Below are 27,884 nucleotides of genomic sequence, written 5' to 3'. Positions count from 1 at the left end.
ATGGAGCTCAAATATGCGATGTTATTCCCGGCTAGGCTGCGGGTTGAGTTCCGGGGTCGCTCACACTTTTTCGACCGGCCGGAGGCGGTTGGAGACTGGTTGGATGCCCTGCCTCGGGGACAGGATCGAGACAGTCGGACGGCGGAGAGCGGACGGGATTTGGTGGAGCAGGACTAGAACTTGGTTCCTGGTGATGGACTGGACTGGAGACGTTTTGTACCTTGGCTCAACTGGACCCTAGTTTGGCACAATATGCCCTCCAAATGCCCGGGGGTTGTGGGGAGCTTATTGGGGTCCTTTCCTCCTTCTGGGGTTCTTTTTGTGGTACATGTTAGGGCGACAGGCACACTGCGAGTTGGGGGGGCTGTTTGGGCTCATGCAGGGGTGCAGGGAGGGGGGAGTTGTGGTTTGGGGATTGTGGGGGAGGGGGGTTGTTGGGGATTGTTTGTTTGTTTCGCAAGGCAATGTGAAGTTCTCTGCTGACTTATCCGGTTTGTGCTTTCTGGGATGTGGGTATCATGCACGGGAGTGGGATGGGGGGTAGGGGATTGAGAATCCTTTCGTGGAATGTGAATGGACTGGGGGACAGGATCAAGCGCGGGGTGGTGTTGCAGTTTCTGAAACGGATCTCGCCCGACATTGTTTTCCTGCAGGAGACACATTTGATTGGGAACTCCTTCCATGCCCTAAATAGGAGGGGCTATCGCCTTGCCGCTCACTCTGGTTTCACTTCTGGCTCTAGGGGAGTGGGCATTTTGGTTAGGGCCTCTCTCCCCTTGGAGGTGGACGAGGTGCTTCACGATGATAGGGGGCGCTATGTGGCACTGGTGGGGAGATGGGAGGGTAGGACTGTTTCGCGTGTTTCTGTGTATGTGCCTCCGGGGTTACAGACGGCTACATTTGCTGATTTGGGGCGTTTGGTCCTGGGACTCCCTGGGTGGGTTCTGGTGTTGGGGGGTGACTTTAATGCTGTTGTCTCCGGGTTGGAGGACCGTCTCCCCCCCAGGGATCTCCCAAGGGCTCAGGCCTGGTTGGGTGGCTTTTTGGACACTTTGGGACTTGTAGATTGCTGGAGATTGATGCACCCGGGACAGGCGCAATATACCTTTCACTCGGGGGCCCATGGGAGTCTCTCGAGACTTGATTACATGCTTATGCCGGCGATCCAAGCTGGTATGATTGGGGAGGTGCGTCATTTAGCCATTCCCCTATATGGTTGCAATTGAAGGTTGTCCCTGGGGCAGAGGGGAGAGTGGCACCCATTAGCCCCTGGTATATACGTAACCCTAAGATCCGCGCGGAACTGGTCAAGTCCACTGATCGCTACTTCAATGATAATGTGGGGTCGGTGTCGTCGGCCGTCTCCCTATGGGAGGCTTATAAAGTGGTGATCAGGGGGCAGGCCTTGTCCCTTATCTCCCATGCTAAGAGGTGCGAGAGAGCAGAGGTGGTTCGCCTGGAAACTGAAATAGCTGAAATGGAGGAGGACTTGGAGCGGGGAGTTACTGATGAGAAATTGCACGTTTTCAGCTTCAAACAATCAGATTATAGAGCGCTAGTCACGGAAGCCGCTAAAGGGATGAGTGGAGAGCAGCAAGGACGACTGTATGATGTGGGGGATAAGGCCGGAAAGTTGATTGCTTGGTTGGATAAGAAGGAGAGAGCGAGCAGGGTGGTGCCCGTTGTGGAGAGAATGGATGGAGTGTGTGTGACTGACCCGGTGGAGATCGTTGACTGCTTCGCGGATTATTTCCGCGGGGTATACTCTCTGGTTTCTGTGCGTTCGGAGGAGGACTCTCATCTGTTGCTTAGAGACATTGCATTGCCAACCCTATCGGAGGCTGATGCAGTGTTGATGGAGGCGAAGTTGTCGTCAGATGAAATCGCCCTGGCCATTCGCTCGATCGCATCGGGTAAGGCTGTGGGTCCTAATGGTCTTCCCATCGAACTATATAAGTTGCGTCCCGATAAGATAGCGCCGTATCTTCGGGACATGTTTTTCGCGGCACGTGCGGCGGGCTTCCTCCCCCCTGACCAACGCCTCGCCAACATAGTTGTGATACACAAAGAGGGGAAGCCGCGAGATCGCTGCGCCTCCTATAGGCCCATTTCGCTGTTGAACGCAGAACCCAAAATTCTGGCTAAGGTACTGGCTAATCGACTGGTTCGGGTCGTGGGCGACTTGATTCATCAGGATCAGTCCGGTTTCATACCCCAACAGAATACCGCTCTGAATTTGAGGCGGTTGCACGGCGTGCTTGCTCGAGCGGGGTTTATACGTGAGCCGGCCATTTTGGCATCTTTAGATGCTACTATGGCGTTCGACACTTTGGAGTGGCCGTATATTTGGGCCGTGTTGGTGAAATTTGGGTTCGGCCCTGAGTTTATTGGTTGGGTAAAATTACTATATGCTGACCCACTGGCTCAGGTGGTGGTGAATGGTAGGGTGTCGGCTCCCTTTGCACTGGGGAGAGGTACGCGGCAGGGATGTCCGTTGTCACCCCTTCTCTTTGCACTTTCTTTGGAGCCTCTCGCCGCCTGGTTGCGTTGGGAGCCGTCGCTGCGAGGCATTAGATGGACGCCGGAGTTTGAAGACCGTGTCTCCCTTTACGCGGACGACATCCTTCTGTATCTCACCTCTCCCCGACAGTCGCTAATCGTATTGGTGGACGTACTGAATTCCTTTGGTCGCAACTCTGGCCTGGTTATCAACTGGGCCAAGTCGTGTGTTTACGTCCTCTCGGGCGAGGCCCCCCTCCTGCCACGGGATTGCCCCATCCAGATTGCTACACTGGGGTTCAAATATTTGGGAATCTTTATCTTCCTGGATCCCGCGGTCCGCTATGAGCGAACCCTTCTCCCTCCCCTCCAGCGATTGAAGGCCGACGTCGCGAGGTGGCGACGACTTCCGCTTTCGCCGCTCGGACGGGCGGCATTGTTTAAAATGATGTCGCTACCTCGCTTCTTGTATGCTTTGCAAAATACTTTAGATGTCGTGCCAGCCCGTTATTTTCGGGAGGTGGAGGGTCTTAAGCGCCAACTGTTTTGGGACGGGCGGCCGCGGATCGCTCTCGCCAAGTTGACGCTCCCTTGGTATGATGGGGGGGTCGCCCTCCCCGAAATTAAACGATACTATTGGGCGTCTCAGTTGGCAGCAGTGAACCATGGGATATACGGTCCTGCCTTGAATCCGGCCTTCGAGATGGATACATTTCTGCTCCCGGGTGGGGATTATAATAGGGCGCTGTACTCGGTGACCCCGGACACGCGGTTGACGGGACCCACGCGGGTTGCGGTACGTGTGTGGCACGCGGCGAGTGCTGCGATGGGGTGGAGGGATCGCTTGACTCGGGCGACGCCGTTGTATGCCTCCGGGTGGTTGGGCTGTTTGTGGAGATCGAAAGGCTTTGAGAAATGGGATATGATTGGTATATGTAAGGTGGGTGATCTTTGGGCAAAGGGGTCTTTCAAAACGTTTGAAATGCTTAAAACTGAATACAAATTAAATGATAGAGAGTACTTCCGGTATGCGCAAGTCTACCACGCGCTGTGTTCGGTTTTTCCGGACGTTGCTGCTATCCCCGAGTATTCCCCACTGGAGGATAGAGTGTTGGATGGCTACGTGCCCGACAGCACTATTTCTCTGATTTATAAGAAACTCATTAATGATCGCGCGGACTTGCTTCTCCGTCTGCGGGAGGCATGGACGGGCGATGGCTTGGAACTGGATGATGAGGACTGGGTATCGGCGGTGGCCTCCCCGAAAGAGGTGGCGATCCCGGCCCGCTTACGATTCGTACAGCTGAAGATCCTTCATAGAGTGTATGTCACGGGGCCCGGTTTGCTGCGTATGGGTTACTCGAGGGATGGACTGTGTAAGCATGGATGTGGCCTGCCGGGTACCTTTCTTCATATCTTATGGGAATGTTCGGAGGTTGTGCGATTTTGGAATGGTATCCACACCGTAATGGAGGAGGTCACGCACGTTGCTCTGTTGCCAGAGGCTAGGAGGTGTTTGTTGAATGTCTGGGAACCGAATGATTATAATGCGGCACAGACGCAGTGGGTGACTTTGGGGTACATGGTGGCTAAGCGTAACATTGCACAGCTGTGGGGCTCCCCGAGGCCGCCCACGATCGAGGTATGGAAGGAGAATATGGACTGGTGTATGTTTAGGGAAAAGACGGTGTATGTGGCGAGAGGCAAGCCAGGGAAATGGACTAAGGTATGGGGTCCATGGAATTTATATCGTGGACGTATCTGCACCCCGCCTCTGCCATTAGAGGTCGATATTGCTTTGTCCCCCTAGCCACACATTCTGCGGGATTGTGTGAGGTGTGTTCCATGTTTTGTCTTCCCGTTGCCCCCTACTACCGCTTCCAGACAAGAACTGCTTTGGACACTGTACGTTGTTCCCCGTCCTGGGAAGAGCACGCTGCTATTTTGGACTCTCATTGCCTTGAGTGTGTTTTGTATTTAATAGAAAATGAAACTGTTTTTTCCGATTTCTCCTGGCCTATGGCCACGGCCTGTTATATGTGCTTACGAACTGCCGGGAACTTTGCCTCTGGTTCATTTGAATGTGTGGCGTCGCATTGCGGGCCCTCGGGCTCTATAGCGGCCGGCCTTGGTGGTTGTAGGCCCTTGTCTGTATTTTATCATGTAATAACGGTTTCTAATAAAAAAAAAATAATAATTCTAACTAGAACAGCTGAATTTCTATGGTTTGGTGCATGCAAAATCTGAACCTAACTATAACGTCCATGTAACCTTTGTTTTTTTGAATTTCTAAGATTTTTTAAAATTCTATTTTCTAACTGTAACATCCCTGTAACATTTGTCAATTTCTAGGGTTTATTTAATTTGTTTGTAAAATGCCAATAGCAATGTAGGGTGGTGGTGGTGGGGGGGCGTTGGATGCAGGGTTGCAGGGTCTGACCTGGCATTGTGCTGCCCCCACTAAAGCTCGCTGCTCCTGATTTTTCCATTGAATGAATATATATTATATATATATTTTCTCACACGCACAGCAACTTCCGCGGCGTAATTAGAAGAGCACTCGCAGGCCCTTGGGTGTAGATTATTTAATCGGTGCACAGACCCCCCCCCCCCGCACTGACAGACTTGTTCGGCAATTTGCCTTTTTCGATGTCAGTTACCCCAAGTGTGTGACACATATTTAAAGTGATAAACTTGATTCGATTGGTTAAAAAAGAAACATCAAAATTAAAGAAGGCCTTGTGCAGTTACTGCCTGATGCAGAATACATAGTGGCCATCTTAGCACTTGTTCAAAAGTCAGTTTAGTCAATGCAAATTAATCCATACGTAAAAATTCATATATCATTATATACAAATATTTACAAGTGGTCAAATAATTAAATCTGTATATACATCTATGTACACACTTTGTGATAGATTAATTATGAAATACACACTTTTAGGAAAATTCCTAGATGTTACCCTCATCAGCTCAGTCAATCCTTGAGAATATAGCAGATTATGGCAGGGTTGAATACCCATCCTGCCTGGAAGATAATTTATCTTACCGCTAGACGATTAAAAAAAAAGGATAGGACAATATGACTTGAATAAAACCCGATTGGGTAAGGAAAACCACTATTCATACTGTTAACTATACAAAATCGCGCCCTGGATGGGCGACCCAAAATCAAATTCATGAACGCGACGAAATCTAAAAAACAATTCATTTGGACATTATCAAATATTTATTCAGTGAAAAAACCAAAGCTTACAGGGACCTTATAGCTAGGCTTAGGTTTCATTTGTACAAAACCAGTGATATTCAGCAGTTATAGTTAGTGAGCTAACTATAACTCGCACCCACAATGCACTGCTTATGACCTCACATACTGCATCACTCATGACATGGTCAGTGACATCACTGATGACATCACTGATTACATCACTGATGACATCATCCAGTGATTGTGAGTGTTTTAAAAATGTTTATGAGCATTGAATATATATACCTAGGTCTATTGGTGAAACAGTGGTTATATGAATGCCTGTATGGATGATTCAGTGGGTGTGTGACTGTATAAGTGAGTGATTAGGTGTCTCAGTGAATGTATGAGTGAGTGACTATTTGTGTGAATGTCTGTATCAGTATGTCAGTTGGTGTTTAAGTGGCTTTATGGATGTGTGAGTGGGTACGTGAGTTTCTGTATGGGTGAGTGATTGGTTGTCTGAGTACCTCTATGTGAGTCTGAGTGTCTGTGTTGGTGAGTGAGGGGGTGTGTGATGCCTGTATGGATGAGTGAGTGTATGAGTCAGTGACTGTATGGGTTAGTGAGTGCGTGTGCAAGGGGCAGTATGGCTGTGTCGGTGCGTCACTGCATGTGTCAGTGGTACATGGGTGAGTACCTGGGTATGTGCAAGGCAGTACAGGTGAGTGATGGGTGATATGAGTGATGGTATGGGTGAGTGCGTAAATGTGAGAGTGGCTGTATGGGTGAGTGTGTGCTTGTTTCAGAGACTGTATAGGTGAGTGAGTATGTGTTAGTACCTATGAGTAAGTGTGTGTAACAGTATTGGTGAGTAAGTGGCTGTGTGATTGACTGTTTGGGTGAGTTAGTAGGTATGCGAGTAACGCTCTGGGTGACTGTGTGTGGCTGTATGGGTATACGAGTGGATACATGTCAGTTGTTGTATAAGTGAGTGAGTGGGTGTATGAGTGGCTGTATGGGTGAATGAGTAGATGTGTGTGTTGTTCTATGAATCAGAGAGTGGCTATGTAAGTACTGGTATGGGTGTGTGAATGGGTTAGCTAATGGTAGTGTAGAAGCTGAAGTAGGTGTTTGAAAGCTTATATGGGGTGTGAGTGGGTGTGTCAGAGATTTTGTGGATGATCTCATTTGAGATGTCATCATTGATGTCACTGACCATGTCATGAGCCATGTAATATGTGAGGTTATAAGCAGTGCATTGTGGGGGCGCGAGTTATAGTTAGCTTGCTAACTATAATGGCTGAATTTGACTGGTTTTGAACAAGTGAAACCTGAGCCTAACTGTAACGCCCCTGTAACCTTTGGTTATTCAGTGAAATTGTACATTTTTTAAAATTTCATTTCCTAACTGTAACATCCCTGTAACCTTAGTTTTTTTTCAGTGGATATATAAGGTTTTTTAAATGCAAATTTTTAACTATAATGTCCCTGTAACCTTTGTTTTTTTCAGTGAATTTCTGTGGCTTTTAAAGTAGTAGTCATGTTTCCACAGTGGTGGAGAAAAGGGGTGGGATCTCTGACCAGCTCTCAGGAGTCCCGCTGTGTAGGACTTACAGTAGGTACCAGGAGGGCATCTCGGTCCCCAAGGTCCCTCTGGAGTAAAGTGGACTTAATCCCGCAACCAGTGGTGCTCCAGGAGCAGCATTTGCAGAGTGGCAGAGAAAGGGGGCGAGGCCTGCGAAGATCTCTTAGCAATTCCGCTGTGTGGGACTTACTGGAGGTAACAGGAAGGGTAGTTGGCCCCCAAGGTTCGGGGACCAACTATGCCTCCAGTAAGTCCCCTAAAGTCTGGTCTCTATACTGGGTGCCCTGGTTCCACCGAGAGCACCCAGTCATTTTCATTGGGAACTGCGGGCTAGCATGAAGGCCCCTGCTGTCCCTGCCCACTTTCCCGCATCCTGCGGGAGCTGGCATTGCTTTTGGACAGAGGGAGCTGCTTAACATGCAGCTCCCTCTGTCCAAAAGTAATTATTCTCTGCTTTCAGCAAGCAAGAGCATTTTTAATGCTCTCGCTTGCTGAAAGTGGAGCAGTGTTTGCTACGGCTTGGCGGGAGTGGTAATGCTCTCACAAAGCCATAGCAAACACAAATATCCGGGGGTTGGGCACTCCTGGACATTGATGGAACAGACCCTGGGGGGTGGGGGTCCCCAGGGCCATTTACGGCTCCATGAGGGGTGCTGGGTGGACCCCCTCTTTCACTATTTAGCCCCGGGGAGGTGGTGGTCCCTGTGGTGGTGGTGGTCCCTGGGGCCAGGGGTCCGCAACAGACCCCCTTAATTATTCTGTTTGTGAGGGCATCCCCAGGGCAGCAGGGGAGCTGCGTGGCTCCTCCGTAAATATATTATTTCTACCTCGAGAAGGTGGCGGTCCCAGGGCTAAAATGGAGGCCGTAGGGCCTCCCACTCATTCTTTTTAAAATAATGTATGTGTCCTGGGGAGGTGGCGGTTCCCAGGACAGCGGGGAAGCTGCATGGCTCCCCCACATAATATTACTGCCTGGGGAAGGTGGCGGTCCCCGGGGCTGCAGGGGGCCATGCAGGCCCCCTGCATTCCTATAGTTCATTGCCCTTGCTTGGACCCCCAATTACTATTATATATGCCCCCGGGACTTGGACCAGCTTTTTTAAACAGAAGCATGATTTTATGAATTTGTCGCAGCTTTGTGGTAATAATTTAGAAAAAAAGCTTATTGTGCATGATGAGGTCCCAGAGGCACCACAAGACCATGTCTTTGGGGTCAGGGTATTCCTAACCTGACCCTTTTCTTTATGTTCACTTTTTTTGGGGGGACTCAGTGAAAAGAGTCCCAAGATGGCTGCCAGCGCTTCCTGGTTGAAGTGTTGGCTGCCAATCAGAGCTGTGCATTTCCCCGCACAAGCTTGTCTTTTTTCACAAAGGCTTCACGGCCAGAGATCACTAACTTTTTCTTCTTAAATTTCTCAAAAACTACTGAATCTGAGTAACAACATCTACATTTCTGCCAAATTTGGTGTATTTCTATTCAGCAGTTTGGGCTGTAAGTTCGTCCTATGGGAATTAAAATGGGAAAACACAGTTTTTTTGTAGCCCCCTTTTTCTCGTCCCCACTTAACCGATCACCCTGAAACTTCCCATACACAGCAAGACTTACTATGATACTTTTCTGGAAACTTTCGTGAAGAATCGTCAACTGGCCCAAATATATACTCAAGTCAAAAAACACTTTTCCTATGGAAACTAGGTCCTAACTATAACTACCTACTGGCAATCGCCAGTAGGTAATATGTGGATGTGTATAATATATATTACAGAGTGGTGATAGCCACTCTGTAGTTATAGTTAGGATTCCCAGGTAGTGGAATTGCTCAGATTTTTGCTTGCTAATAACTTAGCCCCCATTTGACAGATCACAATGAAACTTTGCAGACCTTTTGCTTTTTCTACTTTGGTGGACAATGCAAAGTTTTGCAGTGATTCGTCAAGAGGGAGCAAAGAAAAAAGGGGGGTCCCCAAAGTGTGTTTTTCCTCAATGCATTTTCCATGGACTTTATCTAACTGACTGTAGATGTAGCGTCAAAATAGCAAGACGGATTTGAATGAAGTTTGTCAGGATTACACATTATGGTGTGCAGAGGATCCTTTTGGGTACTACAGGTAAGTAGGGTAAGAATGTTATTAATTATAAGGTATTTCAACTTAGTGATAGCTGTAGTCGCTGTATTTTCATGAAAGTTTGTGGCATTTTGCGGTATTGTACGGCGGCACATAGTTATGACAAGTTATTATGTGATTGGCTAATGACTGCCTTTACAAAAGTTGAAGGCAACCACATTGTTTTAGGTACATTTAGTCTGTGTTCTGTGTTTCTCCCTTAGCTGTAGGTAAGTATAACTTTTGATATTTTTCCACTATATATTACCATTTTATTAAAGTGGTAATATGTAGGGAAACATATTTATAAGTTTTTATATATATATATTAAAAAAATGTATGGGGTACCACAGTACTGCCACAGGAGTACCGCGGTACCAAAAATAAATAAAATAAATGTTAAAAATAAAAATTACCGTTTAGTGCCTATATCAATTTTTAACATATTTAAATCTTCAGTACTACGTCTAATGGAGTAGCTCAGTAATACCTACACATGACAACGCTAATTAAAATACATTTTAAAAAATATGCAGTTTTCCCAAAACTACTGTAAAAATATATAGAAAATGATAAATACATTTCTCTACCAATTAACAATTTAATAAAGTGGCAATAGGTAGGCAACAATAATAAACCCTACTACTTACCTAGATCTAAGACCCCAACAAAGAACGCAGCGAAACACAGAATGCAGATGATGAAATGTGCTGAAAACAATATGGCTGTGTTTTACCTTTGGTATACACAGCCATTAGCCAATCAATTTTTGCCTTATCATGTGCATGTTCCATGGTACACCATCAACTCACTGCGGCATAATATATAACTAAGTATTAAAAAAAATATAACGTTAAAACTACTTACACTATTGACACATACCATCAAAAATGACCATTTACACCAAATAATATTTTTTCTGCCACATTACATTTGCATTCTTTAATGTACTTTCACGCTACGTCTGTTTCAATTACCACACTCTGCTGTAAGACTCTCCACTTTCGGCCACTCCACTCCACGCTATTACACTCTGTTTCACTCAATTGTAGGCCACTCCAGTCTGCGCTATTCCGCTCTCCGCCACTGCACTTTATGCCACTCCACTATACGCTACTCCACTATACGACAATCCACTCCACGCTATTACACTGTACATTATTTCATTCTATGGTACTGCAATCTACACCCCTCTACTCTATGCCAGTCAACTGTACGATACTACACTGTATGCTATTCCACTGTACAACACTCCATCCTACGTCACTCTACTCTACATTATTCCACAATATGCCTCTCCACTGTATGTCACTACACTGTACGCCAATAACACTCAACATTATTCCACTGCACACTACTCCATTGTACACTACTCCACTCTATGCTAATCCACCCTTCACCACTCCAATATATGCCACTACCCTCTACACACTATTCCATTGTATGCCACCCCACTGTACCCCACTCCACTCTACAACATTCCACTCTGCGGTATTAAACTCTGCAACACTCCACTCTAATCCACTACACTGAACACCACTCCACTCTACAACATTCTAGGCTATGCTATTACACTTTACCTCACTACACTGTACTTCACGCCACTCTACACCACTCTGCTCTGCGCTGCTCCATTGTACATCACTCCACTCTCCATTATTACACTCTATACCTCTCCACTCCACGCCACTCTCCTCCACTCCAGTGTACAGTATTCCAGTGTATGCCACTCCAACATACACTACTCCACTCTACGCTATTCCAGTGTGCACCACAACACTATACCTTACTCCACTCTACGCCAGTCAACTCTACAACACTCCACTCTACGCCACTGTACTGTACACTATTCCTCTGTATGCCACTCTACTCTAAACCACTCCCCTATACGCTTTTCCACTGTATGCTGCTGAACTGTACATCACTCCAGTTTACTCTACTCCACTGTACACTACTATGCTACACGCCAATACTCTTTTCACTATTCCACTGTACGCAACTCCAGTGTACAACACTTCAGTCTGTGCTATTCTACTGTACGCCACTTCACTGCACCTCACGCCATTCTATGCCACTCTACTGTATGCTATTCTACTGTATGCCACTCCACTCTACGCTATTACACTCTATTCCACTCCACTCTACCATACTCCAGTGTACGCTATTCCACAGTATGCCACTCCATTGTAGGCCACTCTACTCTACGCCACTCCAGTCTATGCTATTCCACTGTACCTCACTCCCCTCTACCCCAGTCCATTCTATACCACTCCAATGCATCCCACTCTACTCTACGCTATTCCAGTGTATGCCAATCCACTCTAACACACTCCACTGGCCACCACTGCACTGTTCGCCGATTCCACTCTACACTATTGCACTGTACGCAGCTACAATGTACGGCACTCCACACTATGCTATTCCACTCTGTGCCACTCCACTGCACACCACTCTAATATAAGATATTCTACTGTACACTACTCCACTATGTGCCACTGCACTAAATGCCACTCTACTCACTTCCACTCTATGCCACTAGGCTCTATGTCACTCCACTCTACACCTCTCCACTCTATGCAGTTCCAGCCTATGCCACTGCACTCTACACTAGTTCCCTTTTCCACCCTCCACTTTATGCTTTTCCACTGTACTCAACTCTACTCTCTCCACTGTACTCTACGCCACTCCACTGTCCAACACTCGACTATACACTATTTCACTCTATGCCACTCCATAACACTCTACTACGCTACGCTATTGTACTGTGTGCCACTACACTCTACTTCACTCTACTGTGTGCCACTTCACTCTTTGCCACTCCACTGTATGCTATTCTACTGTACGCCACTCCACTCAACACTCCACTGTATGATATTTCACTCTACCCCACTCCACTATATGCCACTCCACTGTACCATACAAACATTAGACATTCTTCAGTTATAGTTATACATTGCAATTATAGTTTACACACTACCTTTAAATCTATATAACTTTATTTATTCATTTCACTACAAAGAAAAAAAGTACCCAAAAATGTACATTTCTAAACTTATACCTTTAATTTATAATGTATGCAACAGCTTTAAAATATTATAACTCGTCCCCTCCATCCACAATGTATTTAACTTGGTAGATACACCATATTTTTACATCAATGATAACATCACTGCAACATTTGAAATTACATAATTGCTGCCAAAACTACGCATAGTGGGGTGCGAGTTATAGTTACTTTAGGGCATGGGTTATAGTTACTAAAGATAACTATACATGGTGAATTTAGTTTTTTTTTTTGTTGTTTAAAACGTTAGGTTGTCGCTGAGATTTTCACCTAACGTTAACATTACTCTAATCTTTGTTTTTTTCAGTGAATATATATATATATATATATATATACGCACACACCCCTAAATATTACCTACTGGTGATATCTAGTTATAGTTAGGACCAAAGTTTTCCATTGACAAAGAGTTTTTTGTATTGCTTATAACTTTTGCGTTGTTAGACGAGTCTTCACGAAATTTTCAAAACTAGTGTACTAGTTACTTCAGCTGTACGTTATAATAACGTACGGTAATTAAATATTACTTTACGTTAAAAAAAAATTCACTGAAAAAAACAAAGGTTACAGGGACGAGATATTGGGCCCGATTCACAGAACTAACTTAAGACAAAATCCTAAACTTACTACCATTTTCGTATTCACAGAAGGCACTTACTCATTTTGGTATTCACAGAAGACACTTACTCACTTCGGTATTCACAGAAGTTAGGAGTCCTAACTTTAGGACTCCTAAATGCCTTCTGTGAATACCGAAAGTCTTAAAATTAGGATTTTTCTCAGTTTAGGAGTCCTAAAGTTAGGACTCCTAACTTTACTAATACTAAACTCAGAAAATTCCTAATTTTAAGGCTTTCGGTATTCACAGAAGGCATTTAGAAGTGCTAAAGTTAGGAGTCCTAACTTTACTACTACTAAATTGAGAAAAATCCTAATTTTAAGACTTTTGGTTTTCACAGAAGGCATTTAGGAGTCCTAAAGTTAGGACTCCTAACTATACTACTACTAAACTGCAAAAAATCCTAATTTTAAGACTTTCGGTATTCACAGAAGGCATTTAGGAGTCCTAAACTTAGGACTCCTAACTTCTGTGAATACCAAAATGAGTAAGTGCCTTCTGTGAATACCAAAATGAGTAAGTGCCTTCTGTGAATACCAAAATGGTAGTAAGTTTAGGATTTTGTCTTAAGTTAGTTCTGTGAATCGGGCCCATAGTTTCTTAACATAAGTATAACTGGCTGCTGAATTTCTATGGTTTTGTTTGGGTAAAATGTCAAGCTAACTTTAACGTCCCTGTAACCTTTGTTTTTTTTCATTGAGTATATATATATATATATATATATATATATATATATATATATATATATATATATTACCTACTGGCGGTTGCCAGTAGGTAGATATATTTAGGACCTATTTCCCATAGGAAATCTGCAACATTCTATTTGGAATAACTTTGGCGCCGTTTGACGAATCTTCACAAAATTTCCCAGACTTTTGGCCAGCTCCGGTCCGCTCCTATCCTGAAAGTTTCACGGTGATGTGACAAGCGGGGGCTGAGAAAAAAGGAGGGGTCCCAAAATGCATTTTCCCCATGCATTTTCCCAGAGGACCTTTAGCCGCATATATATATATATATATATATATATATATATATATATATATATATATATATATATATATATATATATATATATATATATATATATATATCTCCCTCGCTCTCTCTCTCTCTCTCTCTCTCTCTCTCTCTCTCTCTCTCTCTATATATATATATATATAGAGAGAGAGAGAGATAGATAGATATATAGATAGATAGATAGATAGATAGATAGATAGATAGATAGATAGATAGATAGATAGATAGATAGATAGACATATATATATATCTTACCCAGTGGAAGGCAGAAGCCGAAACATGTAGGCATCCTGTGTTTGGTGTTGCGGCACATGAACTAATCAATGCAAATAAAATGCACGACTAAAGAAAGTGGACTCACCAGTGTTTCTTGGCTGTTCCGCCGAGTGAGTACCTCTCTGAAGAGCTCTAATGAGAGTGAAACACATGTCAGGGGTTGCTTTTATTCATTTCAGGTTGGCTTGGATGGTATTTTACCAATCCAAAGCTTTAATACTGTGCATTGTAAACCTGGAGCAAAACATGTTCTAAGCAGATTCTTCTGGAGGCAGAGTTGGAGGTTCTGTTACCACTTTGTCTGGCCCATGCGGGGAGAGCTGGTACCCTACTCTGGCTGTGTGCCTTTTAGCAAAGGAAATGCTTGTGTTCATAAGTGCTGGCACTGTCTGCACTGAAGCTGCACATAAGTGTAGGACCTAATTTCTGCGGCAGCGTGCTGACAGTGAAATATAATTCCCAGTTGGCCACAAACTCTCACTTGTTTTCAGAGAGACAGCAGCTATCTTGGATTATTGGGTGTAACTTTTATTTCTGTTCATGGGCTCCTCTCACAGACAATCAGGCTGCAATATTGATGCAGCTAGAACCTCACTACATTCGCAGAAAACGTTTGCTTTTTAAAGGATTGTTAGTATGGGCCATTGGATCACAGAGAAGAAACATGAAGCTGTGTTGTTGATGAAAACATACTTTTAACTATTCTCTTGAACAGTTATCTGAATTGTTAATACTGAGGCTATATTTTACTACGGTATTACAGAGAAGTATTACCAGGTGATGTTGTTGATTAAAAACAATCTTTGAACTGTTCTCTTGAATATTTATCTGAGCTGATAAGACTAGGGTTGTATTCTACTACAGTACCCTGTGAAGAAACAGAGGATTGTTAAAGTGAATCATTGCATACGTGTTTACAAATGTCACATATATCACATTAGAGTGTTAGTAAGCATATACCATTGTTTAAAGTAGGGAACAACAGGATATAACAGGTATCTTTCAAGTTTTAGAAAAGTCAGGTAGAAACTATAACTCATCTTCCACAGGAGAGTGTGTAGTGACAACACTTGCAGTAATTATTCAAATGTGCACATGTATATTTTACACACTCATGTTTGTATGTTTAGATTTGAGGAATTCCTCATTCTAAATCAAAGTACAGTTAGTTAGTTGCACAGAGTTCAGGTATATCAACTCACAATTGCAGCTGTGTTTAGTTCTCTGAACAACAAGACTCTTAAGATATCTCTTTGACTTACATGGATTTAAATCCCATAGATCTCATTGACCAGAAAAGTGATGAAACAGAAGTGGCAGAGTCCTGTGTCTCTGTTTTTTCTCTTGTCTTTTTCCCTTTTCCTACTTCTACTGTGGCCCTCATATTTCCATGTATGTGGTCATTGCTGAAGGTGATGAGACACGAACAAGTATTGCTTCAATTAAAGCCTGAACAAAAGGTTAAAGCAACCTGAAAAGCTTCTGGCATTGGAAGCACTCCAGTCGATGCAGTGCTTTAGTTGTAAATAGTGCACCATCAAACAATGCAGTTGCAGTACATGCCTCGTGCAGCGCCATTACATATGCATGAAGATTAAAAGAAGATACTAATGTACAAACACAGTTGTTCATAAATCCAAAACTTCATATTGTACACCTAAAACATCAAACAGCTATGGTTAGTTTAACAGTGATACTAAGGGGTCTCATACGAGGTGCCTGGAAGTTTGATGATGGAATACTTTGGCCAAAATGACCAACTCCTCTCCAGTGCGGGTCACAGGGTAGTAGTGGTCAGGAGAAAAAGACATCAGGGCAGGCTCCCGCAAAGATTGGGGAGTGCTGTGTGCTTCCTGGTGGTGTTGTAGGGGGATGGATGAGGGCTGGGGTATGCCTCAGTGTGCAGTCACTAACCCAGGGGTCTCCAACCTTTTCTGTATTGAGAGCTACTTGTGATCAGTGAAAATCATTGTGAGCTACTGAAGGTCAAGCCACTCATGCAATGTTACTACCAGACACCTCCACACCCAGTTTCATTGATTATGCCTAATGTCAATAGAGCCAAAGGCTATGGTTTGAACAAGATACTTTGACTAAAGGCACTCTGACAGGGCTGCCATGTGTATCAGTGAGAGCGTGGTCTTTGGGAATGTATGAACATGTGTGCATATGAATGGTAAATATGTGAATGGGTGAATGATTCTGTCATATGTACTTGAGGCACAGAACATACCTTTCACCATATGTGACACTGTTACACGTATAAAACAAACATACAACCATTTTTGTAATGGGAAAAACTTTAAGTGTAGAAAAATGTACTGCAAAAACTGTTATGACACTGTCTACCAGCCACTGGGAGCAATATGCCTGCTGTGTCAAAATGCCTTGTAGACAGGGTCCCGTATTTCCAAAAGAAAAATACAGCCATTTGTTTAAATAGGAGGAATTTAAAGTGAAGAAACAGGCTTTATAAAAAATTAAGATGTAATTGGTCTAATTGAAAGTGGAGAAAAACATTGACTCAATGTTTCATAGAAATATTTTTATGCCCATTTGAAAAAATGACTATATTTTTCAGTTATAAATATGAGGTGTCTGCTGGCTACTGGGAGCAAGAAACCTGTTGTTTGTAAACTGAACACCTTGAAATAAGATATAATTAAAATGAAAGGTTAACATAATCCTTACAATAATTCCTCATTTTAATTTTCTCCCATTTAAAAACATTCAAAAGAATCATTTTGTTCTTGTGCTCCAGTATTAAATTGACAAGGACTCTTATTTAAGATTTAAATACCTCAGTGCTTCAGTTCTTCACCTATGTGCTCTGGGTCACAAATATGACTCCAGCACTGCTGATTATGAGACCCTGCTATTTGCAGCCTAAAGATAATAATATAAACCAAACACAGGCTTGCCTTAACTTTAGAAGGGAAATATGACAATGTGCTGTTTGAAAATGAACTCAAGGCTGCGAGCTACTCTGAAGGTGTCTGTGAGCTACTGGTAGTTCCCGATCAACTGGTTGGGAACACCTGAACTAACCCTTCCTCCCTATGGTTTTATCTTATGCGGATTCTCACCTTGTAAAGTCTGGCCCATTGTTTTCATACAGGAATTGTAGATGCGGGAACATCAGACAACTCGTAGCCTAGCAGAGCGGTGTTCCCCTGATATACTGCTATACCAGAGTCATCATAAGTCTGCATCTGTGTTGATCAGTCTAACCTAGTAGCTGAAAAACATATTCACACAGTTCCACCAACCAAATTCCACTGTAATGGTGGCCGAAGTGAGTGAGTAAGTAAATCATGAAGGTGGCTTTATTTACGTTAATAAACAGTGCTTATTGGGAAAGGAATACATATTTAAAATAAATGCATTATTTTGTTGGAAGAAGGATATTTGATTCAGTAATAAGAAGTCGAAATAACATTTTGTGGCTGCGAATACTGGAGCAGCAATCTCAGGGTTCACAGCTATTCATGATACACGCCCCACCCACACAGGACTTTAATGTGTCTTGTATCCTTGTGGTGCTGGGCTGGGTCGCTGGTGTAGTGATACTTGTGTAACTGTTTCCTTCGGTTTGTTTCCTTTTAGTAACACTTGCCCTTTTTCACATGACATCCACTCTGATGCCAACAAGGCTGCGCTGAAGGCCCACAAGATTAGCAACCTTAACAAAAAGGACCTGCAAGTTCTGCTGCTGCTGAACGACCCCTCCTTCCTGCCTGAGGTAAGATGTGCTAGAGAAAGCTATGGTTGTTACTCTATGCTGCACACTAGTCAGTACATCCATGGAACTCTGTACAACTTGATTCTAAGTGAAGTTGGCTTAGGGAATTCACTATTACTCATCCCATGCCAATGAATTAAATGTGCAGAATTCTTTGGTTCACCCTTCAACCTTACAGGTCATGTTTCTCTTGAATACATTTATTTAGGGATTGGTAATTAGAGGAAGTTCAGCTATCAATGAGGTGAATTTTATTCACAGACCAGTGATTTCCAAATGGGAAGTGGTCATCTTGCATGACTGTCATCTTGGTGAGGTTATGAACAAGCCAATTCTGTCAGCAGCAGTAACCTGAGCTGTTGCAGACCAATGGCTGTGATGTCATTAGGGAATCCTGAGGGAGTTATAATTGTTTTGAATGTGGGGTTACTGTTGAAAACTGGGGAATTAATGAGTAATGGACTCAGGAATCAGGTCCCTGAAAATGCCTTCCTCATATGAAGGCCCATAGGTGGTTAATGTTAAAAAGGCTGCCAAGGTACTTCACACACTTCCCGTGAGAAGGACCCTAGGCTTTCGGTACACGTGTTTCTCCCTTACCTTGACTGCGTCGTAATCGGGCGTGAGCTCTGTGGGCTACTGCACAGCTTCCTGCTGCTGCTTCCTCCCGCCGCTTCAGCAGGTCTGCTGTAGGACGCAGTGGTGTCCTTAGCGGTTGCCATCTTGTTTTTGCCTTGCACACCATGACTCAGCTGACCCACGCTAAGGTTTCTCGGATGATTCATCCGTGCATATTGGCATGTCGTGAATGCTGCATGCAAGGAGGCTTTCTTAGGATAACTGCATTGTACACATTAAGCTATTTGTTTTATGTTTTTTGATCTGAGGACACGTTATGAGATTCATCGAACATTTATATATTCATTGCTGGTCGTTTTTACTGTGTTTCATTATTTATTTATTTCCAATCCAGGATGGCTGAACCTCGCCCTGGATTGCATCACATCCTGTTTTGCTCAATAAAAGGTGGGGTCTATTTTGAGTCCAGTTGCATTGCAAATGTGCTAGTTTGATTGCTTGCCCGCTGGATATGGGAATTCTCCACCTTTCTCCAGTTCCTACTTTATTACTCCTTGCTTTGCACCCTGCTGCTTGGCCTGACAGGTGCAAGGCTTCTCTGGTCTCCAGTTTTTTCATTTTTGCTGGGGATTATTTTCTGGAACAACACTAGACTTCCAGTCGCCTTCTGGTTTGATTCTGGAGATAGTAGTCCATTCCTACAGACCAATAAAATACTACATCCGGCGCCACGAAGACATGCCCTTGGCACCTGGACTCATGAGCCAAGCCGCTAGAGTTAATCATTATGCAAGGCTCTCAAAGTGGCATCAGTTGTCAGCACCATGCATCTTTCCCATTTCCACCTTAATTGCCTCAAAGACACCTTTAGGATTCTTAGTCCACTCTAATTTCTCTCCCTTACTTCAAGCTCCTTAAATGATGATTAGTGCAGGCAGATATTGATAAAGTAGTTGAAGCATGAGATTACTGAGAACTCATCCTGAGAGTGTAACATTGCAGTTGGTGACAAGGTGGTGACTGTGTTGGCTTACTTGGGATCTCCTTACATTTTCATAAGTAGCCAGATATGGAAACGGTGTTTGGTGGAGGAAATATTGAATTATGTCAGTCGGATATTAATCCAATGGTTCTAGAAAGGACAAAGGACAGGCTGGCGTGTCCATCATGCTAAATATTTGTAACCCAAAATTGTCAAACTCTTGAAAAAAGTTGGACATTGTTTGTATGTCAATCCATATTTTCTGGCTCAAATCCCTTATGTCTACACAAATTCTAATATTTTTACCTTCATCCTTGGGCACCAAAACGTCTGGCTCAAGCCACTTGGAGGCCTCAATTTGTTCTATCACCCCCAACTTATTCAACCTATGCAACTAATCTCTCTGGAGATTTGACATCGAATTTATAACTTTATGTACTACCAGTCTCATTCCTATTTTCAACACTATCTTCTGTTTAAATCCAGTTAGTTACCCCAATTTCCACCACCAGCACTGATGTTCGGCTTACGAAACTGAATAATACAATGCCACATCGGGCATGATACGTTCCCCTTAACCACATACTCTAACAACTTCTTCAGTCTCTGTGACTATTAAAACATACCTCATACCTTTTTGCACATCCTGTGTTGCACCTTCCCACCCTTACACACTTTGCATAGGGACCACACGTACTGTACTTCCTCCATATGTGATTCTTTGCAAAACAATTTATACTGTTCAAATGAGTGTCACTTCCAGATCCGCAGCATCTAATATTTCCACTTGCAATTTAATCATCTTCCACTATTATTAGTTACTAATGTGATTTTTACAACCAGGATCTTTCACTGCTGCTATTTTTGCCACACTTCTGTTCTCAATCCTCATTTATTGCACCCACCCAGATGTGTGCTCCACCCCTTCAACAATTGTGTTGGCTTCCTTCAAATCTGTGTTCTTTCCTAAAAGTTTTCTTTGATCGTGAGAAGTTTAGTGCATCAAAGATTTCATCGACTTTCCAACTTCACACGTTCTTTCTATATTCCTCAATCATGTTCTATAATTCTCTGCTCTATCAGTCTTTCCTTGTTGTTGTTGCATAAAGTGTATGTCTTTACAGTGCCTTAGAGTATTGTGGTAGCTATGTTGAGCAATCTGATCCTAATACAACTGCTCATTTGCACAAATAGGTCCACGCAGAACTCCAGTGCTGAGTTGGCCTAATCTCAATATCTACTGATGCACGTCTATGACACAAGTCATCGTAGAGCATCACCATATTCTCTTGGTACTCATGAAGCCTCACTATTCCGTCTCACATTAAGGTGAATAACTGCTGCAAAGACATGACTGAGCCAAGGTGCCATTGAACTCATGTGCAATTTGGAGCTGTTCCACACCATCTGCATTATCTTTACTGTAGGCATTGAAAATGTAAAGATCTTGCATAACACCTCTGTAGTGCTTGGGTCTTCCAGCCCATTGTAAATTGTGTACACATTCCTGCCAGACTGTATAAATTTCAAGGGTGGTGGTGCACTTATACTTGTCCTCTGCACAGGCTGATTGTGTTGGGTTGTAACTATCTGCTCCCTTTTTAGGTCTCGCACCTAGCGTTGCAATGTGCAGCACTGCTCGCGCAGCGAGAGACCTCTTGTACGGGGTTTGAAAACGGAGTCAGGAATCGCACGTGCGTGTGCTTTTCCTTTTGGCTTCCGCTATTGGGCTTTGCATGCGTGTTTTTTACAAGGAGAGCACGCAATAGGCCAAAGGAGGGCACATTGCTCCGCCCATGGCCTATTGTTGTTGGTTACGCGCACCGCTGCCATGTGGTTTCAATCATCGTGCCCAGACACGGGCGCGATAATTGAAACCACATGGCTCGCTGTAGCGCGCGCGCGCGCACCAGTCACAGGTTTCAGTGTACAATACCTGGAAGCTGTCCCTCATCGATGTTGGCGCTTTCCCTCCCTGGAGGTGCTGCTGCTCCGCTGCATGTAGACCCATTCTCTACAGAGAAGCGTCGCTGGCGCCCGGGAAGGGTATTCAGCCCCCGGAAGGTAGGTGGCACACAGCACCAATGACGCCCCTGCCCCGTCGGCAGAACGCCCTCAAAGGGCGCCCCTTGTAGGTGGAGGTGCTAGATAGAAACCTATTGTCCCGAGGGATCTATGCACAAATCCCCACTCGTTCATTAGCGGTGGAGCCCGCGGGGTATCGGGCTGGAAATGAATCCGCTGCGTCCCAGTTGCCTTTTGGAACTGGTTCCTCACTCTCACCATTCATTTGTCTCATCTAGTCTCCTAGTGGTCCATGCTGGATGGGGGGATGTCTTTGTCTCTAGAATGCCCCTTGTTTTGGCTTGGCTGCAAGCATGCAAGTGATGCCAGAAAACACGCTCGCGCTGCAGCTGGCTCCAGGGGCTCACGTTTGTTAACTGGTCAAAATGGATTTCTGCTTGGGATAAAACACCATCGCATGTCCATTACTGAAAGAGGCCTGCAGCTAACGAGGAGTCCTCGCCAGCGTCACTCTCTGTTTATTATTCACTGCCATTTTATCTTATTCTCATCTCCGTTGCCAAGCCTTGTGGGAATTCCAGTTGGCAAGCTATCCGATGCGGTGACAGGACCCGCTTGGGAAATAATGGGTTTCCAGACATCGGCTGCATTGGTACAAGCAAAGGTGGCCAGGGTAGTTCTGCTGATTAATTAAAAACCGGGGAACCATTAGAGACCAATTATTGGCATCAGGAAGCAGGTAAAAGATGCACCTCAATTCCATTATACTTTTCATGAGGCTGCCCACGGTGAGCCCTGTAGATGTTTACGTTGCAATGACATTTCGAATTTACTATTTATAGTGGGAATATCATCATGTTTCTGTAGTAAATGTATTCTGCTTTTTGTAATGTAGTCTTTTTGAGAGGTTGATACAATTTTTTTTAAAGAACAGGCGGAATAAACAAACATTCTGTATGGCTAATGGTGGTTTTTAATATCCCTTAAAGCCCACTGTTCTGAGGGGGGTTTGAACGAATGGCTCCGGTGCCCATGCGATGGTGGCAATGAGAGCTTATTTGAAAGGAATGAAATCGGGGCCTCAGAAACCCTTATTGTTATTGCTGGGTTCGGACAATAGGCTTTGCACGCCCAGGTAGTCCAGGTAGTCCTGTGACAGTAACTCCGTGGTTCAATGCACTTGCTGCGTCGGACCTGCAGGTCAAAGACAAGGTTCAAGTCGTAGCCAGCCTGGTTTCTTTATTGTCAACAAAACGAGGAGCATAGAGTTCGGTGATAAGGACACCTGTTATTTACTGCGTTGAGAGACGATTCGTTTCGCCTTGCGCTTGCTATAAAATGCTGACTGTTAATGTACTCCTATAAAAGGTGGGGTAAGCGCTTTTGTTGTGCTGAATCACGGTACAGTGGCAGCGAACATGCGCCTGGCCTCGGCGTGGCGTTGTTTCCACATGCCTTGCCGCCTCTGGTGAGGGCGGGCCAACAGTCCTAGCGAGGAATGGTTATTTAATGCAAATTTTATTATTCACGTGGCTCGCCGTTGTTTCTCGAAAGGTGTCTCCCAGAGTCGCTCATATCTGTCCGCCCCTCCCCATTCCGGACAGACATTTGCTGGTATGGTGGACCATCTGTCATTCTTGAGGGGGTGTCTGTCATTTGGAAGGGGTTCTTCTTCGGGGTATGCTCGTCAGCGTTGGTCTGGTGCTTGTGATGTTTCACTCCCCCTTTTATCAGGGAAGGGTGAGCCACAGTTGTGAGATGCGAGGCGGTGCTTGGAAGTATACATGCAATGTTGAGTTTAAGGTGTATTCGCTACTCTTGGGTTTTGAGGCCTGTTTAATTGTATCTTTAGTCCTATGTTTAATGCAACACCAATAGCTCAAACTTTAATAATGCGAGACCTATTGCATTGCAAATGCTTGTTCTATCTTCTCACTGGAAGTAGAAGTCCACAGCACTGATAGGAGGCAGTGGTTTATTGGGCATAAAGAGACTGGCTACTAAGGGCTTGAGAGCTGGACAGTTTCCTTCAATGGATTGCTGTACATTCTAATTCTCTGCCTGTCCCCATTCCATGTGATATCTGCACAGTCTATGCCCACTTACAGCCTAGTCTTAACCACAATACTCATTAAGTGCTCATCATCACCTATAGTCTCCTTGTGTTTCTATTGATCAGCAGACCCTCTCACCATAATCCAGCCTTCTCTGAAGCCTTCCTCTACTCCAATGCAACTATCGCTCTTGAAGACTTCTTTTCTAAGCTCCTCAAGGTTCCATCATTGCTCCACTTCTATTTAAAGCCTCCTCCTGTACATCATCAAACCCTTTAGCCTCACCCCCTACAACTTCACATTTGACTCCCAAATCATTCTCAAACCGAAAAATTGCTCTCACCATGAATCCTGTTATCCTGGCACTGCCTCCGAGCAGTGGACGAATGGTTGATGCTCAACCACTTGAAGCTCATCCCTACTGACACTGAAATCTGCACATGGTCCCTGAATCAGCCTAATGACTTCTGGTCCTCCCTGAACTAGAACCTCTACTGCTGCTTACTCGAGGAACCTGGGTGTGAATATGGAATCCAACCTCTGTGCGGCTTAGTCCTTTCTTTATTATGAGGACCAAGCATCACATTTTTAGGCATCTTGATATCGCCAAAGGGTTGAAGCAACAATCTCTATGGTTCTCACTTGTCAAGATTATGAAAACATGCTACACCTAAGTGCACTGCTCTTTGTGCTCGACTGAGTCGAGCACATCCAGAACAGGGCCAATAGAAAGCTTCTCCACCGCACCATTTGTTAACATATCATACCTGCAAGCGTTTCACTGGCTACGACTGGCAATACATTTCTCCTAGGTACTCTGCATTCCTGTTGCAGGAAGACTGCCTCTTGCAACTCCTCACTTCCCATCCAAGGAAATACCCTTTAATCTAGTCTACACTAGCCCTGTTTCTGGCCATGCCCTGGATGAGAAAGCCCCCCTTGCAGGGACCTTGTTTGCAAACAGCCAACCAAACTCTGGAATGCCATCAAAAATAAGAAACCAGCACAACCACCTTGTATCAGAAGACGCCTCACTCTGCCACTCAGACAAGATTAACCTCTCAATATAGGCACATCCTATCAGACAACCAGGAACAATCTAACCGTGGAGCGCACATGGGGGTGTTATAGATTGGCTAGTATGGCTCTATCTTCCCCAATGAAGATGAGGGAAACATATAGATATCAGAAATTACACCCATTTGAGCAATGAGAAAATCTAAGAAGATCTTAAAACTGCTGCAAAGTTCCAGAAATGGAAGAGCACCTCAGTCCCTTCTGTGTCGGACCATGAGATTCTGCAGGACACAGTGGGGCAAGCGTTTTTCCGGAAAATAACAACAGCATGGTTCTGCCATAAGGATCCATATGAGGGCATTCTTTTTGCCGGTGCCATGGGTCCAGATAAATGTTTATATTGATCAAGCGCTTCACTGAAACAAAGAGGGCATATGATTCGCTCACTCTGTGTTTGGTCTGGTTCATTGAGCAACTTAAAAATTGACAGTACAGTAAATTCCAAAATATTTGTGGACAGTTAACGGCGAGTCAGGCTGCATTGCAGCAGCGGCTAAAATTAATTACCTTAATAACAAATGGCCTCTGTGCACACAACGGCAGGCACACAGAGCTGAGCAGCACTACAAGTCACTACAATGTGCAGACACACTGTCATGGAATGCTCCTCAGTTTTGTCAGAGCTGCCATGCCGCAGCACAGGGCTGCGCAGGACTTGGAGCCAGCTACCTGTGTAGTCCCGCCATGGCTCTGCTCCAGCCCTGCCTGCCCCGACATTGACTCTCACAGTGAGAGTATCAGAGACTGCGCTGCTGCAGTGTGACCGCGGCGCTGCAGTCACTGTAACTACCTGCTTTAGTTCACTCAGGCTCAGCGCGTGCAGGTGGTCAATGCTCTAAAAATGTGTGATAATGCATTTTAATGTAGTGACACAGCAGTCTAACGCTTGATGCATGGTACTTAGCAGAGCTGACACAGCACTATCTTGCTTGCAGTTCAGTGCTGCACTAAGGTAATAATAAAAAGTTAGGGTTTAGTCAATTGTAGTCAGAAACATAGCCTAGTACATAGCCTATTGTTACAAAGATGATCAGCGGCTGAAGAAGCACAAGATCCAGATGGGTTCAAGTAAGTTTATTCACCGTCTCCACTGCTCCACTCCTGACACAGCCTAGAGGTGCCTCACAAACCAAACATTCTAAGGTAGCCTACAAAACCCCACAGTGGGAACATTCTATTTAACAATGGAGAGGAGGGGGGAGAGGAAGGTACCAAGTGGGAAGAATTAAATTACAACATATCTTTCCCCTATAGGGAAATACAAGAAATAGGAAGCAACGGAGGAGCATGGAAAGGAAGAAGGGACGGGTAGGAGGGAGAAGGAGAACAGAGGATAACCAAAGATAAGGTAGACATATCCAACTGATAATGTTCAAGTGTTCATGACATAGTCTTTATGCCAGACAGGCATTTTGGATTCTCGACGAGTAGCGATCTCACTGCTACGGGGGCTTGAATCGCTCCCCCTTGCAGAACTCTCACTGGAGGACAATTGACGAGGGTCATGTCGAACCAGTCTGTCCATGCTCCAACATTAACCATTATCCATTATGGCAACATTTAGTTTAGTTGCAGCAATGCGCATTGGTTGAGAGAATTTTTCCCAAGCGCCTTCCCGGCTGGTAGGCCTCCTTATATACACCCAGTCCCCAACATTCCATAGTTGACTCTTTGTGCCATGTTTGACATTGTATTGGTTTTCATACTTTGCTTGGTGGAGTGCAATTTTGTCTCTGGCCAGGTCGGGGTCTTGGGAAACTCTATCCCCTCCCCCCAGCCACCCAGGAAACATTTTAGTACATGGTTTTCTTCCTTTAAGGGCCGTGAAGGGTGATACTCCTGTTACAGAGCTGGGAGTTGTATGGTAAGCCCACAACATTTCCTGCACAGCATTTTCAACGTCCAAATGGTTGACGCAGGCTAACTGGATGCATTCCTTAACCAAACGGTTGATCCTCTCCACCAACCCATTGGCCCTGGGGTAGTATAAGGCAGTTTTAAATTGGCAAATGTTAAGGTGAGCAAGAAACTCCACCATAACAGAAGATGTAAATTGCACTCTGTTACAATAGTGGCCGGCATGCCTTCACTGTAAAAAGAGTCTTTAAGAAACTTTATTATGTGCTTGGTGGTGATTTGGTGAACCATTTTAAAAACCACCCAGTGAGAATTGTAATCTACCATGGCCAGTGCATATCTTTTGGTCACCACTGGCTTATTGATTGGACCAATGATGTCTAGGGCTACTTTCTCCCAAGGTTTGTCAGGGACTTGTACTGCTGATATGGGAGCCCTATGAACAACCTTAGTTTTGTCGCTGTTGGCACATATTGTGCAGTTTTTCACTTTGGCCTCAACCTGGCTGTCCATACCTGGGAACCAGAAGAGCTCCCTTACCCTTGACTTGGTGAGGCTCCTGCCTAAGTGGCCTTCGTGTGCGAGATTGATAACGTGGTCTCTTAACCTTGCAGGCGGTATGATTTTGTCATTTCAGTATCAGGTGATTACTGGTGTTTATTTCGTGTCGCTCTTCCCAAAACGCTTTTGCCTCATCTTCTAACTCGTTCTTGCTGTTAGGCCATCCTTGAAGCACATATGCTCTGACTTTGGCCAGCACACCATCCTCTGCGATAGCAGTGTTCTATTCTTCGTCAGTGAGTGCTGGGAGGTTGATGGCTAAGATGGGGTACTCATATGTTTCAAATTCTTCCTTTTCTTCTAAAGGATATCTGGAGATGAAATATGCAGCCTTGTTTTGGTTCCCTGAGACATAATCCAGTTTATAGCAAAAACTCTCTAGACATAACAATCATCTGTCTATCCTAGGCGTGCTATTGTAAGAACCTTTTGTTGAAAACATGTGAATGAGAGGTTTATGGTCTGTTCTGATGTCAAATTGTATGCCCCACAGATAAAATGTAAAATGTTTGACTGCCCAAAAACAAGCCAGGGCTTCTCTTTCTACCACGGAGTAGTTGGCTTCTGATTTGTTTAGGGCACGAGATGCGAAAGTTACAATGTGCTCCTCACCCTCAATGACTTGCGAAACAGTAGCCCCCAGTCCCT

At 44.5% G+C, this 27,884-nt stretch overlaps 1 protein-coding gene across 2 annotated transcripts in view; it reads left to right on the top strand.

Annotated features, from left to right (window-relative positions):
* Window positions 1-27,884, top strand: part of LOC146854287 (protein mono-ADP-ribosyltransferase PARP12-like) — a 271,064-nt gene that overhangs the window by 19,983 nt on the left and 223,197 nt on the right. For both annotated transcript variants that reach the window (XM_085652068.1, XM_085652067.1), the window contains one exon: window positions 17,966-18,101. In XM_085652068.1, the coding sequence (XP_085508194.1) occupies window positions 17,966-18,101 (136 nt within the window). The remainder of the gene's footprint in view (window positions 1-17,965; window positions 18,102-27,884) is intronic.

The sequence above is a fragment of the Triturus cristatus genome, chromosome 4_1 (genome assembly GCF_964204655.1).
Source record: "Triturus cristatus chromosome 4_1, aTriCri1.1, whole genome shotgun sequence".
In the NCBI taxonomy this organism is placed as follows: domain Eukaryota; kingdom Metazoa; phylum Chordata; class Amphibia; order Caudata; family Salamandridae; genus Triturus; species Triturus cristatus.
Note: the sequence above shows the minus strand (reverse complement) of the source record. Positions and strands in the feature narration are given on the sequence as shown.